The following is a 19257-nucleotide window of genomic DNA, read 5'->3' as shown; positions in this document are numbered from 1 at the left end:
CGAAAGTGTAAACAACGGACAATTAGACATATGACGAGGGGGTAAACAACGGACAATTAGACATATGACGAAGGTGTAAACAAAGGGCAATTAGACATACGACGAGGGTGTAAACAACAGACAATTAGACATATGACGAAGGTGTAAACAACAGACAGATTTATGGCGAAGGTGTAAACAACAGACAATTAGATATATGGCGAAGGTGTAAACAACGAACAATTAGACATATGACAAAGGTGTTTCAACGGACAAATAGACATATGACGAAGGTGTAAACAACAGACAATTAGATATATGGCGAAGGTGTAAACAACGGACAATTAGAAATATGACGAAGGTGTAAACAACAGACAATTAGACATATGACGCACATGTAAACAACATACAACTAGACATATGACGAAAGTGCAAACAACGGACAATTAGACATATGACAGGGGGTAAACAACGGACAATTAGACATATGACGAAGGTGTAAACAACAGATATATTACGAAAGTGTAAACAACGGACAATTAGACATATGACAAAGGTGTTTCAACGGACAATTAGACATATGACAAAGGTGTACACAACGGACAATTAGACATATGACGAAAGTGTAAACAACGGACAATTAGACATATGACAAAGGTGTTTCAACGGACAATTAGACATATGATGAAGGTGTAAACAACGTACAATTAGACATATGACGAAGATGCAAGGGTGTAAACAACGGACAATAAGACATATGACGAGGGTGTAAACAACGGACAATTAGACATATGACGAAGGTGTAAACAACAGATATATTACGAAAGTGTAAACAACGGACAATTAGATATATGACGAAAGTGTAAACAACGGACAATTAGACATATGACGAAGGTGTAAACAACGGACAACTAGACATATGACGAAAGTGTAAACAACAGACATATGACGAAAGTGTAAACAACAGACATTTAGACATATGACGGAGGTGTAAACTACAGACAATTAGATATATGGCGAAGGTGTAAACAACGAACAATTAGACATATGACGAAAGTGAAAACAACGAACAATTAGACATATATTTAAGGTGTCAACGATGTATAGTTAGACATATGTTGAATATGTCGTCAACAACAAAGTGTAAGCAATGGGCATATAATGAAGGTGTTTTTATTCGAGGATGAATTCATTGAAGAACTTATCAAAATAGGTCACAAAGACCTTGAAAAGTAGTTTAATTCACTTTCAGATATATTGTTGAAATCTTGTTTTTAAGTAAAAAGAAATCTATTCGCCATGTCCATTGTATAAACCCACCAGAATTGAGAATAAATACTCTTCTACATAAGCTACTTTTCTTTTCCTACAACGAAACCAGCATGTTGATGTTTTCAATTTCTCTATAATGATTTGTTCCTTTTCTAGATAGCAATATTCCTGCATCCACAACCTATGAAGTTTACATGCCTAGTTGATTAAAAATATTCAAGAACCTGTTCTCATCATCACGAATTTCGTGCAAGAAGTCTTCAACTGACGGAACATTTCAAACATAGGGTTTCAAACAATGCAGGTCGATACAAAATATGAGGGAACCTTCTATGGTCGTAAAAGTGATCTCATTGAAATTATTATATTTCCTTGTTCGATATGAAGCTGGACGTGATCGTTAGTTTGGCTGTTGGTTCCTTTGTTGTATACTTTGTTCTCATTTGAGAACATGACATTTCTATTTGAATTGATCAAGTTTTATGTGGCGCGTGTCGTCGATGAAGCAAATTTCTTTTGTTTACATTTTGTCCCAGTTTTATTGAATTCGAGTTTGGATTATGAATATGTTGACATGTTAGCATTTTTTCAAAATGTTTCTAAACGTCTATTTTCATTATCAAATACAAATCCGTTAAAAGACGAAAGTTTCAGATCATTTGTCATATTTCGCATTTTATCCCCAAAGCAGCATTTCTGCTGCAAGCAGTCTGAGGCACGATTGATGTTTCATTTTGACCCTTACTGGGAGAAAATAATCCCTTGGAAAAAGGAGCTAGATGAAGAGAGACGAGGGGCCACCACCTGCGTCATCTTTAATATGTACTGTCCGATGACGTCAGACCGATGATTTGTCTTGTTCTCGATGCTCATGTATGTTTCAGTTCAAATTTCCATGGCTTAATTTCCACGTAACCGTATGTACTAAGATATATTTTTTACGAATTTTTATCCTGTAATAAATGAAGTATTCACAAACACACGCACAGTGAGCACAGACGTACAACTGTTCTACTACCAAGAGGATTTTATAGGTTTCGACACTTCGCGTTCGATTTGTACAAACAAGTTTTCTAATTGCGCAAATATTCTTTACATACATACATACATACATACATGATATACATGCTTTATTGACAACCACAAATAATGGGCTGGGGTGTATGATTCTTGAGTACGCATGCAGGCTTGAAGCTGTAGAACACATCTCCTATTTCCTGGATATAAACGATCACTTTAGACACTAACTTTTCTGTATAATGTATACGGAGGTGAGGGATGTGATCGATATGAGATATTTCCTGTGGAATATATCGTTATATGTTTTATTTTTGATATTTGATACCATTTTGGCACTCTAGATTCTCCACCGGGACAGGAAAATATTGCTTCGTCTGTTTGTATGGTACAGAGTTTCTATCGTATAGCTGTGAGGCATGCTAACAGAGATGGGCGATCTTCGTTAGGTCGTATAAGTAATATGTGTGTACACGAATGGACCCATGTGTAAGATCTCGGCAAAGTACGCCTGTGTTCCCAAAACAACACCATTTCGTTCTAGAGTGTTGTTCCTAAGGCTGTTACAAACCACTGCTCCGTATAGGTCTCTCACAGCAGAATAACCACCTATCTGCACACACCATTTAATTATATCGAGGACTTTCTACAATGTAATTTCGTTTTGTGTGGTTACGATGCACACGAGTGCAGTTACTTCTTAATTACTTGCACTTGCTCTCATTCTCTCAAACAAATGTAAGCAGAACTTTTCAGCGTTTGTCAGAATCATTCTGACTGCTGTTTTTATAGTTTACACACTGATGTACACACACTTGGAAGCAATCTTCTGTCTATATCCTTAGTTACGTGTATCTGACAAATCTATTTCGTTTACTCGTTATTCTTTCTCAAAGTTCTGTTGTGACGTAAGCGAGCTTTGATTGGATTTACGACGACTCAGTGAATAGAAGAAGTGTCTGTTTGTGAAGCCATATCAATTGGGAGTGTTTATTAGGATTCATAGGAGTTTATCATCACTCATTACTGTCGATGTGCCTCTATTTACACTATACACCGTGTACTCAATTCAGTTTGACCTTCACGCCAAGCGGAATCATACACACACAGAAAAATACGAAACGAATCAGCTAGCAAGGACACGCGCGTGAGAGGCTATCAGACATGGAATAGCAGAAAAGGACAGTCAATATAGCAGACGAGCGTTTCGGGCCCCGTAAACCCGTCCCCACGGGCTTTGTTGCTTTATATTCAAACGGACATTTGTACCATGTCCAATTCGGAAGAGGATGGAAGCAGTCGTTTCGACAATATAGATCTAGACAGTATTCTGGGTAGAGTGGAAAGACGGGGGCCCCTTACGTTTACGAAAAAAAGGTGTTTGTACAGAGGTAAGTTTTATCGATAAAACATCTTGTACATTATAGCTTTGTATATATGGACTTGGCGGTAAAGTACGATTCTGATGGAAATAGGTGTTATGTTGTGAGCTAGTAGAAGTATACTCGACAGTTATTACAACTATGATAGAAACTGTTTCGTACAATTACGTGCTTTGCTGAAAATATTCATGATGATGTTCTAATTAAACATTAGAACGAATCTTTTTGTACCAATTTACTTTTTAACCTAATTCTACATTTACAAATTACATTTATGTCACCACTACATAATGACTTAATGAATTTTCAATTCTCTCCATTCCTCTCACCAGTATTCTCGTCAAAACAATATGCGATATGTTCACAAGCAGTGTATTTGAAATGGAATTAGAGAACGTGCTTTGTACGAGATGTCATGCTTTTATGATGTTCGTGTACGTGTAGATATTGATTCTTTTGGGGAAATAGACAAGAGTTATGTAAATCAGTGATGAATAGAATGAAATCGTATACTTTAACGTCTAGAGTAACTTCATGTAATGGTTCGTGTATCCGGATGTCGACCCTTTGGACTGCGCATGACAGGATGTTCGCGTGACGAAATAAAAACGTGATTGTTATTCTATATTGTAACATTACTTAGCCGAGAGCATATACTTATATAAGTACATATGAACTGTACAAACTAAATTAACAATGCATGGATATATAACACACTCCAAGCAGGTGGAGGTAGACTGTGCGCGTGCAGTCCAAAGGTCAGAGGTCAGATCGCGTGATGATCCAGTCTGGTTATGTTTACACTGAATAGACTTATCATATCTACAGCTTTTGAGCGAGTGGTTCTGCATTACAATGTAAATAAGATATATAAGAATGTATTACATTAATGGTTTGTTGTTTTGTAGACATGCGTTTTAATTCCATCTGTCATACGACAAGTACTTTGATTCAAATCTCGAGGCCTTGCTTGTTATAGTATAGCGTTGTATGCGAAACTTTAACAGATACACCAGTTACATGATAAAATGATATTTTGTGTTTCTAAGTGAAATAGCTCTTTTCATAGGCGTATAGTTTGCATGCATGTTTTCCCCGAGCAATAATACACTAAACAAAAGTATCCATTTTACTCGGTATAACAACTGGTATTGTCGATAGATGACTAATCAGTTTAAAATGATGCTAAAGACAATCACCTAGTAACGAGGACAAATTTCTATAGACATTATGTTAAAGTTTTAATATTCAGCATCAAATGATGTGGATGTTAAAGTAACTTGAATACAGGCCACCTTGCACTTAACGTTTAATCAACTTCGACTTTGATCTTTGACCTTTGACCTTGACAGCATTGATACTTTTAAAGTTCAAGGATAAACGTTTATGACATTACAATGTAGTTACCGTTTCTCACAAGCCTGTCCGAAATTGTTTGAGGACATTTAAACAAAAACACTATACCAAATAAATAAATAAACAAATAAACAACATACATCTCACAGTTGTATATATCTTCTCAAAGTCATAAAAAGTCATTTTAGGTAAATAATTGTCTTTGTATAAACTACCTAGAATTCCATACATTTTCTATTGGGATTTAACTTCTTATATTGATAAATCTTAGACTGGTATGCCGGAGGCAGATGCTGTGGAAGTCTGAGACGGAACAGGAGCTGTCAGAAAGACGCGATACATTAAGATTGCATTCACTTGTGTTTAGATAATAGTACACAGATGCCAGTATATTGACGTATCGAGGCATTAAGGTAACTTTGTGTAAATGTAATTGTATGGTGGGTTAAAAAGGATCTACACAGACAATCTAAACTTGTCTGCTGACTAGCGGATTGTTCGCGTCCAGGAAACAAACAGGAAATAAGCATATGATCTTCTATATGGATACAGTTGAAGCACCAGGCAAATTGGATATAATGAAAAATAACTGACGTTTCACGTGTCATATCCCTATGGTTTTATGTAACGAAGACACTGCTGGGCGCGTGGAGGTTCTTGCCCGAGGCCGACAAAAGTTAGAAGTATAAGTTTAACATAAAAATGAAGAATAAGAGTTTTAAAAATCCCTCACCTAAGAAAGAGCTTAAAAAGAAAACGAACTCTCACAAGTGATAGATTCGGCATGTATTTTACAGGTATAATCTATGTTGTATCTGAAGTTCTGTTTATTAAAGAATTATATAAGTGAAGATTTACATCTAGAATTGGATTGGGTTACCGTCTGTATAACCTCTCAGTAAAATTGTTCTTGTAGATGTATACTGTTAGTAAATATAGCGTAGATATTAACTGATGTATCACAGTCAGATGTATAAGAGAAGTGGAACACATGAAAAGGCCGAAGTGATAGAATCTCAGGCTTAGAAATGAAAAAGATTGTACAAAGTGAATATACGGGAGGAATCCACGCACACCATGCCCGTGATGATATCTTGTTTCTTATCTCTGTATCTGACAAGCCCGATTTTGCTTTAGTAATCAACCACCACACTAAGCTGTCTGAACTCAGCCGGTCTGTTGTGTAGAAGAACACAATCTGCTGCCATTGCACTGCCGTGACCTTTGGGTTTTATTGTTTTACCTCGAGTTCGAATTACCGCTAAACCATTAAACATTTACTTTTTAAGTAGGGTTCGCAATCAAACAAATTGTTTTTTTCCTGTCAAGCATGTTTCACTTGATATCATGGTAAAAGGATAGTAGTTTATCGGCCTCACGTGAGTGGGAGTGAGGTCAAGGTCATCATTCAAACTTTCAAAAATAAACATGTGAAACGATTGGATGATGGTGGAAACATGTAAACAACGATAGACGTGTGGTTATGTATTTAACTGATTATATATATATATATATTTGTACAAGAAGCTTACTAGACAGCTAGCTTGTTTATCAATTGACATGCTAGAACGTATATGTAAGTGATGATTGTTGACCTTGTCCATAGTCTCAATATTTATGTACTAGGTCACAGGACACTTAACTTTGTAACAATGGAATTTAAAATGTATTATTTGGTGCTTTAAACTGCTTAAGGGCCTTGTCCATAAAGAGAGAAATTAACATTCTCTGGTCCCTCTTTAATGCGTCCTATTTCAAGGTCAAGGAAGGTCAATACCACATAAATGGCCATTTAGTTAAGTGAACCATTATATGACGATATTGTATAACAATTGGGATGACAGGCTTTGTACATTTTATAAGCTTTGTATACGAGGGTCTATTATAGTTTTGATAAGAACGACCCCGCCACCTTGCACGACGATTTATTACCGAACAAACCACGCGAGAAATCTCATACCAGGTTCCTTTCATTCTCTTTAGAGAACGTCAGAGGTCACGGTTGCTTGATCCAAGTTAAAATCCTCAATTTCGATGTATGATCTAGTGGTGGTTCCTCAAATATAAACATGAATATCTGTCAATGCACGTGTTTAACCTGTTGAGAAGCACACCTGCACAAAGCTAATTGATTTCTGATGAGTCCTAATTTTAGATATGACCGCCTTCAGCGAGGTGTGTGTACATATGTACTCTTGGTACATCTACAACACGCGGTCCTCAGCACGTGTTTTACATCTGGTAATACAGAACTAGGTCATACGCGTGCTTTACGTGTTAATAAGAAGAGTTTCCCACAATGTTTGAAGTTTAATAGCAAAATTCATCATACATTAAGTTGTTGAATTTAGCCGAACTATCGATTGTAGTTAGATATGTCAATCTGCACTGATCTCTGGAAATCGTACAGCGACATGTGATGTATTTGTTCATGGTGATAAGGTACTTCAGTTTCTCTGTAAACTATTTATATATGATAAGGTCAGCGAGGCGTCGTGTCCTCGTGCACCTCTACATTGATTGTTTTATCACGTGAGCGTCACTGTCGTTTATTTTTCTGTTGGTAATTTATTGTGGGAAATAAAGTTTTAGCATTTCCTGGATTCTGTGCTATCATACACGGAAACAGCACCACAGATCAAATGACAAAGGAGGAAAACTATTAAACTCTCCGTGATATGATCTTTTAAAATGCCACCATCACAAGACACACGGGACTCTATTACAGAATATAACAAAATGCTTGAGTACCGCCACTCCTTCCTCTACCATCATACCCCGCCCCTCCCCTACAATCAGACCACCGGCCTGTCCCCAACTATCAATAAACTACCGCCTCTCCGCTACTATCATACCGCCGGCCCGTCCTCTACTATCATACCCCGCCCCTCCCCTACAATCAGACCACCGGCCTGTCCCCAACTATCAACAAACTCCTGTCTCACCGCTACTATCATACCGCCGGCCTGTCCTCTACTATCATACCCTGCCCCTCCTCTACGATCAGACCACCGGCCTGTCCCCAACTATCAACATACTAACGCCTCACCGCTACTATCATACCGCCGGCCCGTCCTCTACTATCATACCCCGCCCCTCCCCTACAATCAGACCACCGGCCTGTCCCCAACTATCAACAAACTCCCGTCTGTCCTCTACTATCATACCCCGCCCCTCCCCTACAATCAGACCACCGGCCTGCCCCCAACTATCAACAAACTCCCGCCTCATCGCTACTATCATACCGCCGGCCCGTCCTCTACTATCATACCCCGCCCCTCCTCTACAATCAGACCACCGGCCTGTCCCAAACTATCAATAAACTACCGCCTCTCCACTACTATCATACCGCCGGCCCGTCCTCTACTATCATACCCCGCCCCTCCCCTACAATCAGACCACCGGCCTGTTCCCAACTATCAACATACTCCCGCCTCATCGCTACTATCATACCGCCGGCCCGTCCTCTACTACCATACCCCGCCCCTCCCCAACAATCAGACCACCGGCCTGTCCCCAACTATCAACAAACCCCCGCCTCACCGCTACTATCATACCGCCGGCCCGTCCTCTACTATCAACCCCGCCCCTCCCCTACAATCAGACCACCGGCCTGTCCCCAACTATCAACATACTCCCGCCTCACCGCTACTATCATACCGCCGGCCCGTCCTCTACTATCATACCCCGCCCCTCCCCTACAATCAGACCACCGGCTTGTCCCCAACTATTAACAAACTCCCGCCTCTCCCCAACCTTCATTATGTACAATACCCCCAACCCCAACCCCTCTCCAAAACTCCTTACTACACCTCGGACCCATCCCTTACTTTTGTACAAAACTAACAGATTGTTGTACCTTTGGTAATACAACAACTTTACAACAGGTACTGTTTGTAACTGGATCTATTACATATTTCACCCAATCACCCCCGCAGACGTAATCGATAAACAAAATGTTATATTAAGATTGATAAGAAATGTGATAAGAATTGAATAATATTTGAATTTCACCACATAAATCGTCTCTGTAGGGCAGTCATTTTGTGAAATGAAAATAGGGACACCAGAATTGTGCTTGTTGTCCAATCAGACAATGAATGTCATCATTGTGTTGCTGGTATCAATCCTCACCTACATGCCAATTTTCTGAATTTGGAGAGGACAGAGGATCGAAAAAGATAAAAGCTTTTGCACATTGCCTCTCACGAAAAAAACACATTTAGAGTTTCGTGAAAATGTATCCACATATATATATTTCATGTTAGTGTCCATAGCGGCTAAACATTAACCGATGTGGCTATATCTGACTGAGATGGATTATGTGACCACGCCGGACATACACTCAAGTTCCAAACCACACTATCTGGAGTTACCTCCCTTCAACAAACGTTAATTTAATGTTTCATTGAGAAAAAATACGGTGAACTTATTGAAGAATTAAGTATGATAAAATCGATATTTCTAGAATGTATGAATAATCATTAGAATAAAAGAGATACCATCTCTGTATGGATGTATGTTGCCAGATGATACTTGTTCGTTGCATATTTTGTGTGAATATGCAAATATAGTGATATCATCGGTTCTTGAAAAGCCAGTCTTTAGGACTGACAGACATAATCCTTGAAATCGGCATGTTAGTAGAGATGTTAAGATGATTGTGAAGAAATTGCCTTTTTATCAATTACAATATTTTTTTTATAGTTTACAAATAAGCTTAGTGCTGACAGGTGGTAACGTTTTTTCTTCTAATTATATATCTAAATAAAACAGATATACACTTTCATTTATTTTACAACAATTGCGAAAAAATAACAGCTTATTTCAATGAATCTTTTTGGCCAGAACATGATCTTACTGTGGGTATAAGCTAGAGTAACCCCCAACCACCCCTTAAATTAAAAAAAAAAAGGGGGGGGGGAGGGGGGGGGGGGTTGGAATCGAACCCCGGACGTCTAGGTTACCATTGCGCAACCCTATTTTTTATCTTTTATTTTTAAAGAACACTAAGGGAAGCCATTGCAACATTTGAAATAATGTTATATATATAAATCCGTATTACCAGTTAGCATGTAACATCACGATATAGAGCAAATCAATATGTCCCCAACTTCGTTTGAAAGACATAAAAATCTACAATCAATAGAACTTGGATGTTGGTTTGGACACTTCCTAATCATTCATTGTTTAATTTCTGTGATTAAAGACATTGTTATTAAGTCTTTGAAAACATGGACTATTTTGCTCTTTTCTCATACAAATTCCTTTACATTATAACATGTACAAACGAGTTTTGTATGTGCAAGTCTCGACGACCGAACATGCAAACCCTGCATGTCTGATGCATTCCACACATGTAACAGATGATGGAGGTGATTAAGGATATGTGGGTTTATTTTGACAGTGACCGGTAAATCAGCTGCTGTATCTCATAAAACAACAGTCAAGGCACAACTTGGCCAGGAGCTAGATATAAAAGGGTGTCCTAAAGGGAGTGGAATTTTATCACAGACTATTTATACCAGGGGATCCTTAGGTGACTAGGATTTTATCACAGACTATTTATACCAGGGGATCCTTAGGGGACTAGGATTTTATCACTGACTATTTATACCAGGGGTTCCTTAGGGGACTAGGATTCTGTCACTGACTATTTATACCAGGGGATCCTTAGGGGACTAGGATTCTATCACTGGCTACTTATACCAGGGGATCCTTAGGAGACTAGGATTCTATTACTGGCTAGTTATATCAAGGTATCCTTAGGAGACTAGGATTTTATCAGTTACTAGTTCTACAGGGGATCCTTAGGTGACTAGGATTTTATCACTGGCTACTTATACCAGGGGATTGTTAGGGGACTAGGAATTTATCACGGACTAGTTATTCCGGGGGATCCTTAGGGGACTAGGATTTTATCAATGGCTAGTTATTACAGGGGATCCTTAGGGGATTAGGATTCTATCACTGGCTACTTACACCAGGGGATCCTTAGGGGATTAAGGGAGAGTCTGCAAATACTGAACAAGTATTGAACCGATGCTTAATCGTGCACCTTTAAGACCAAGTCTTTCTCTTTAATCTTTGCTGGCTGCCATACTGTTAGGTGCCACCTTGCCACCGCTGACAGCCGTACACACAGCGGCTGTTGGGTCGTTTCCTGTGTGTACGTTACCTAACAGGCTGTAATACACGCATTTGTTTCAAGGATAAGATACATCAGAGTAATTATATACATCAGTCTCGTGCTTTTCACGTAACATTGAGTACATATAGGCATCTGCCAAATTCTTGCGCGTGTGGCTCCGACATGTCCGGTTCAATTCCTTTTAATATCGTACAAATGTGAAATAAAATGTGATTAGATGAGTATAAATGATCACCGAGACATGATAATATGACATTCGAAATATTAGAAGATTAAATGGGAAATGTATTCATCAGTGTGGGTACTTGGTACATGTATGAGTAACATAGGGACAACGTGGACATACATATCCCAAGTAAATGTAATTAATCAGAATTACAAATTATCAGACTAACTACAGTTTACATCGCTTGCTACGCGTTTTTCTATTATTAGTTTCCTTTTGACAAAACTTCTTTCCGGTACCAGAGACTTCGAAAAGTTTTCTTTCGACATTGTAATTTTTATACGCCTTTAAAGTGGGGTAAAACTTATCCATCCTTCATACATAAATGTACACTTTGAGTATCTTTGTCACATTTGAGAGAGATAAAACAGTCTTTGACCAGTTCAAAAATCGTTCACAAAATCCGGAACAGTTGATATGGTGATAACGGGCACCTGTTATATCGAAATAACGAAGTCGAAATAGAAAGTCCAATCTACATGCACATCAATTTGAATAAAATATTGTTTTTTACTGTACACTATGCGTTATGAAGATCTGATAATGATCCGTGTGGGGTCACGTTCAGATGACTTTTTAATCTACTAATCAAAACGCAACTGCCAAAATATTGTCGTATCCGGTTTCTCTTCGATTCCTATCACGGTAGGTCTTAATTACATAGATAATAACTGAGTGTTCCGAATGTTATCTCAAGATGGCTGCGTCCATCGCAAGCCGCCTCGCACGAAAAAGGGTGTATTTATTGTTCAATATATGATTTATTTGTGAATTTTCATTTTCCATCACTACAACTCCCTCTGAAGAAAATGAAATCCATGTAACGTAGTGCCGCGTGATGACTTTATTTTCAGAGCCATGTAACAACGACTCACCAATATCCCTGTAGCACAGCACAAGACAACACAGCATTTCCGAATGAACGTCCCACATAGTAGATTACTTCCCGGTTTAGCAGTAGACCGTGACGCTGAAATTCTCATAAATCTATCAACATGGTGTTTCGTCTGCAGTAAAGAAAGCTTGTGATTCACACTCGACAGACACAATCAGTCCCTAGTCCCTATTTTCGATCTTCTTTTAAATTGATCAATTTCAAGGTGTGTTCAACTGTCAAGCAGGACGATGCAAATACCCCGAACAGAATCAGCGCCTTATTCATCCTCAATACTCCAGGTCACGACAAAATTGAAGGTTCTGTGTGCAACACCTTTGATCCTTTGATGAACATCGAACGAATTTCGAGACCGCAGAAAGGGGAGTATATTGTAATGGCTTTGAAGATGGATGTCGCACATTTATAATCTTCAAATGGAGCGTATCAGTCTGTGATTGGTCAGGTTTTTTTCTCCTAGAACCAATCAAATTACTTCGCTTGTGCCTTAAATTTTGCCATGACATGTTCCAGGGATGCAGAGAGCGAAAGTGATTGAAGCCCCTGAAGTATCGAGTGTTTGCCCTACAAATATTTGCGAATAAAGTGAAAGAAAATAATCAGGGAAGGCCCGCCGCAATCTAGAGCAATGGGACAATTGAGCTATCGTCTTTAAAACAACAAATTCAATCGCGTAAAATCAAAAGGGATGAAAAAATAATGCTTAAACACATAAATTAGCGTTGGTCAAAGAAATCGATTCAACAGATCAGTTTACAGTCCGCATATCTTGTGTGTTTATATTGTAAACATGGTATCACTCTCGTGGCAAATATTAAACTAGTTAGTCGTAAGTCAAGGTCAATTACATCATATAAAAGTCAATAACGATAAAAAATAGAAATAACGTCAAAATTCTACATAGAGGTCAGTAACGATCTAAAATTAGAAGCAAGGTCAAACTTAATATCAAGATCAATAACGATCTAAAATTAGAAACAAGGTTAAATTTTGATATAAACGTCAATCACGATCTAAAATTAGAAACGATGTTAAACTTTGATTTGAAGGTCAATAACAATCTAAAATTAGAAACAAGGTTAAACTTTAATATAAAGGTCAATAACGATCTAAAATTAGAGACAAGGTTATATTTTGACACAAAGGTCAATAATGATCTAAAAATAGAAATAACATCAACGCGGAATATCTTCTATTTGCAAGGTACATTTGTAGCTAAACGCGGGTTTAGACACGAGAGAGTCTCTCTCTGCCTTTTTACGATCTGTCGATCTCACATGTACGGGTCGAAGGTGAGGACGAAGAAATTGATCTCGAATTCTGTTTATCAAAACGATGTCTTGGTCTACAATTCATAGGAATAAAATTTACATTACAATAACCAATGCAATATCTTGCTTCTTATATGAACCTCTGGTACCTAGCAATGTTTAGATATGTAGTTTATACTTAAAATACACTCATAAATTTTGTACAAGTATCAGAGCCGACGTTTTCTTGACATGGTGTTTATTTGTACAATGCACATGAATCAATGATATTGCGTACACTGTACAAAGGTAGACTTGTACACCAAAAATACTTAGAGGTTCAACAGTGGAATTCAGGATATTGATCGTACCATTTGTTTTAATGGGTAAATGTATTGTAAACTTTCAATAAATCATCTTTTGAAGTATTTTATCTGATGTGTCCATCCTTGACCCAGACAAATGTTAAATATGTGTTACAGAAGAGAAACATATAACTTGGATATGGCGATAAAGAAGTAAACTGGAGCCTTAATCCAGTTTTACTATTATTGTCCATGTAAACTTAGAACGACGGTTCTGCAATGAAACAATATATTGTTAACCATATACCCTACAGGGGCACAGGTCAATGTCAATTACTGTGAGTCAATATGGCGTGCTAGATTGTCCAGTGTCCTCAGGTGACACTTACAAAGATTTGTCGCTCGGGTTGTTAGGGTGTAGTGTTACTGGTTATCAATCACGAGTGAATATTATTATCGGTTGGATGTAATCCTTCCTGCCTAATTTGACAGTCGAAAGCACAACATTGATTCAACTGTTGATGATATTTGCTATAGATTACTAATCGATGCGTGCCCAGGAGGCTGTTTTTGAGACCTTCGATTACTGTCTCAATCGCTTCCATAATTTTTCCCGATATAAAATGTCCCTGCTATGATAACTAATCTTCACTAACTTCTCCGTCACACGTATTGCGGAGTTGTGACTTCTTCGGTTTGGCTTAAATTATCGAAACGATGTTAAAAAAGTGAAAAACGGAAAAAAATAAGAAGTAAAAGTTGACCGTGATTTTATTTTTTTTAAAAATGTTTACAATGGACACGGACATTAATAATTGTACTTGTCTAATGAACAATACAGATTTTACCATACTCTAGGAAGATGCCGAGACGTTTTGTTATGTTCTTAGGCCTAGAGAACTATCTAATTTGTTTACATCATATAGAAACAAACGTGCATGCCAATCTAATATACAATTGAATGGTATTGTTTTTAACTAATCTGCTTGTTGACTAATCATTAACACGCGAGCTTTTCTCTATAACTTTATGATTATAAAAATTGGTTCTCACTTAAAGACCGTGACATGATTTACTAGTTTTTAGAATATCAACGACCTACATGACAGGACACGGGGGTTGGGGAGCTGGGCGTTGATGAAGTAGAAAAGGCGTACCCTTCCAGAACACATGGCCTTATTTTCTTTGTAATATTCCGAAGGTTCCCTGGTTGAATATTTGCTTTGCTGATATTTTGCCCTCTCTGTGTCGCCTGCCTGTCAAAGGTGACATATAGGTGTAACCATGTCTACATCATCGTCCACACAAAGGTTTTTTTCGCGATAACTTGAGTCAAAATCAAGGTCATTGTTACTATAAATAGCAAATAGTTTTTTTCGTGATAACTTCAGTTTCCTTAGGCCGATCAACATCAAACGTCAAACAGTGCTTCCTTACTAAAGGAGCTTCAAGGGATTGCCTTTATCTTAATGTGTAATAACCATTTGAGGAAATAAAAATTAAAATCTCGATGTGTTTTTCTAGCGTGATATTTTATGTAGTTTTAATACACTGTTTGGTCAATATTTGGAGATATCTATGGAAACACGAATTTTTATTCATTTTAGTAGAACTTATGTTATTTCCAAGCTGTTAACTGTATGTCACAGAAACTGCAAGATAACACGATGTACTACAAATGTCATTTATTTCCTAGCTTTTACATATATTCTAACGTGTAAAACAGATGCTCATTTTTACATTACAAATATTGGTACATATACATTGTACATGGAAATTATTGCAATTCCACATTTTTATATATTAAAAAAAATCACAATTAAGATAAAACAGTATGTTGTATTGATAAGGAAAATCTTTACTCGGGATTTAGTTCCTTTTGACACTATACATATTATCTACATATTTACTTATCACACCTCAAACAAATGGAAAAAATATATAAATGGCATAAATGCAATGAATATTCATGGCTATTGTTACATAAAACGCATCTCCAGAAACCTTGCTGGGCAGGCGACACATCCACCTCAGCGGAATTCTAATTTTATCGATCTAGTGTTTGGATTTAGGTTTTGGTTGTTTTCGAGACCAAAATAAAAATCTGATCACCTTAACTTGCTGTTGAAAAAATAATTCTGTCTGAATTGTATCTCTTTACTAGGACACATTAGGTAGATTTTTTCGATCTAGAAACTCTCTGTTTCATTTCTTTGTCTGTAGAATAGCTGATCCAATCCAGACGGTTTATTGTTTGGGGTATACAAATGTACATCGTCTGTTTGAATATATATCTGCCTGTCTATACAGGAAAACATTTAATATGAACACACTAGTCTATTGTAATCTGTTAGTTTGAACTCCGGACACTTTTATTTGTGTGTGGAAATAAATCAGATAGATTTGAACAACAATTGGGTAACACCTTAATTCAAGATGCATATGCTGCCTTGGTATGAGGTCCTCTATAACGACCTTGTACACAGTTGACTCATGATGTCCTCTATAACGACTTTGTACACAGTTGACTTATGGTGTCCTCTATAACGACCTTGTACACAGTTGACTTATGGTGTCCTCTATAACGACCTTGTACACAGTTGACTTATGGTGTCCTCTATAACGACCTTGTACACAGTTGACTTATGGTGTCCTCTATAACGACCTTGTACACAGTTGACTTATGGTGTCCTCTATAACGACCTTGTACACAGCTGGCTTATGGTGTCCTCTATAACGACCTTGTTCACAGTTGACTCAAGGTGTCCTCTATAACGACTTGTACACAGCTGACTCAAGGTGTCCTCTATAACGACATTGTACACAGTTGACTCAAGGTGTCCTCTATAACGACTTTGTACACAGTTGACTATAGGTGTCCTCTCTAACGACCTTTTACACAGTTGACTTATGGTGTCCTCTATAACGACATTTTACACAGTTGACTTATGGTGTCCTCTATAACGACCTTGCACACAGTTGACTCATGGTTTCCTCTATAATGACCTTGTACACAGTTGACTTAGGGTGTCCTCTCTGACGACCTTGTATACAGTTGACTATAGACTAGTTAGTGCAACTTTGTACTGCTCTTCTGAAAATTAATATTAAAGACATGTACAAAAGACAAAAGTGATAGTCGTGCCTTTCAATAAAAGTACACGATAGAGTACAGCCAAATATCGGATTAAACTGCAGCATGCAACGTAGACACAGAACAGCTAAATAACGAAATAGACTGCATCACACAGCTGTTTACACTTGAACTCTATAATAACATAGTTTGGTTTGCAACTGCGCGAATAATTCCATGTAAATATCCTGTATATGTTGTCGTCATTCCACGGATAGTAGAATATATTTCGTTAAAATACATCAGCAATGTTCTGCACGTTCGAAAGTAATAAGCAGGTTCCTAAACGTGTTTAATGGAAATCGATAATGGAACGATGAGAAATGTAAAATAAATGTAGACTCGACGCCTATTTGCAATTTAATGAAGGGAAATTTCTGAGATAGAGAAATATCTGATTCTCAAAACAAACCACAATTTTTATTATTGTAGGAAAATCTATTACGTATTGATTTTTTTTCTCGTCCTTGTTCCATGACGTCATCTGAGTCAGCATTCCTGACTTTTTTTAAATTCAGTTACAACGTTTTTCCGATAGACCGAAGAATTTTTTTTAATAAATTTCAACTTTTTTGACATACATGCTTAGCGGCTTTCCATTTATTCAAAGCCTTTAAGCAAATAATACATACCGGTAACGCTATAGAATTTGGAGGTTTCACATTAGTCTTTAGGCCTTTCCATCCTTTATACACCGCATAACAAACACATCGTTCGGCGGAGCCCACTATTGATTAAATTTTAAGTTTGTATAAATACAGTACATACTTTCCACGAAGAAAACCAATTATTTCACTAAGGCCTGCAATAAAATGAAGATATAAGAAATAATTGGGCACCATTTATGTTGAGGCCTTCTTCAAGTCGAATCCGAACTGACCGAAGTGTATATTTCTCATAGATAATTCAAACAGTAAACCATTACTTGTAAATATCGTGTTATGACGTCATTTCCGCTAAATATGAGGACGATATATGATCAAAATAGAAAGAAATAGGTACTCAATAGAAGGGATCCCGACTAATTATTCCTTAAGAAATAGGCCTAATTTACTGTATGTTAAAGAAGGGAGGGGGTGGCAGGGGGGCAATTATGTATCGACCATATATTAAGTTCGTGCCCTAAATTGCAGTAAATTTAGCGGTTATAGAATCCAGTTTCAAATTGCACTTACGCTTAAATTGAATGACTCTAGTGCTTCCTACCATACCGCCCCTAAGTGTATTTTCGGACGCACCCTACCCTGATCAAGTAGTGTTTGGATTAACATTTCAACATTCTGAGTTGATTCTTATTATTATTTGAATCATTGATTGCTTTCACCATATCGATCACCTGTGTGCTTTATTTTTGCGAGTCGCGATACAAGAAATATATGTTTATACGAAATTAAACTGACACGAGAAACGTCCAGATATCGATTCTTCCACAAAATAAGCCATCATTGTGTTCCCGGTTATGAAGCTTTCTGGAAAAAGGATAGGAGTTTGGAATTTGTCCAGACATGGCTGCTGGTCTGATACTTTGAAAAAAAATCCCATAGGACAATTATATCAAGGCAAAATACAACTTTACTTAATTTATCTAAACCCTATACTATGATTGAATCACTCTTTTAAAGTATTCGATGTAATATTCCTTTTGTTCCCTGTTGCTCTGCAAACAATTCCGGATTGTTCTGGGTTTTAGTCTCCAACCGATGAGAGATACATGTAACGATGTACCGAACTCTGGAGTATCTTCATTGATATGTCTGTCTGTTCACACTGCCAAACCACATGTCAACACTGTGTATACTTACTGTTAGACCTACATGGAAATTCTGTCCGTTCGTACTGTCACACCACATGTAAAGTCTGTCTGTTCGTAATGTCAGACCGACATATATAATGGCTGTCCGTTTATACTGTCAGACCTACATGTGGAAATTGCTTGTTCATACTGTCAGACCAACAAGTTTGGGTTGTCTGTTCGTACTGTCAGACTAACCAGTAGAGTATGTTTATTCGAAATGTCAGATCCACAAGTAGCATCTGTCTGTTCGTACTATCAGATCAACAAGAAACTATCTGTTCGTAATGTCGGACCCACATGTAGCCTCTGTCTGTTCGTACTGTCAGACCAACATGTAGCCTCTGTCTGTTCGTACTGTCAGACTAACCAGTAGAGTATGTTTATTCGAAATGTCAGATCCACAAGTAGCATCTGTCTGTTCGTACTGCCAGATCAACAAGTAATGTATCTGTTGGTAATGTCGGACCCACATGTAGCCTCTGTCTGTTCGTACTCT

The 19257-nt window shown here is 37.6% G+C and overlaps 1 protein-coding gene across 1 annotated transcript in view; it reads left to right on the top strand.

The window, feature by feature from the left end:
* Window positions 1-2502: 2502 nt before the first annotated feature.
* Window positions 2503-19257, top strand: part of LOC132564641 (uncharacterized) — a 49428-nt gene continuing 32673 nt past the window's right edge. Inside the window, exon 1 of the mRNA XM_060229282.1 lies at window positions 2503-3659. Coding sequence (XP_060085265.1) covers window positions 3539-3659 — 121 coding nt within the window. The 5' untranslated portion in view covers window positions 2503-3538. The remainder of the gene's footprint in view (window positions 3660-19257) is intronic.

The sequence above is a fragment of the Ylistrum balloti genome, unplaced genomic scaffold (genome assembly GCF_031769215.1).
Source record: "Ylistrum balloti isolate Yb309-2 unplaced genomic scaffold, AGI_CSIRO_Ybal_v1 Utg369680, whole genome shotgun sequence".
In the NCBI taxonomy this organism is placed as follows: Eukaryota; Metazoa; Mollusca; class Bivalvia; order Pectinida; family Pectinidae; genus Ylistrum; species Ylistrum balloti.
Note: the sequence above shows the minus strand (reverse complement) of the source record. Positions and strands in the feature narration are given on the sequence as shown.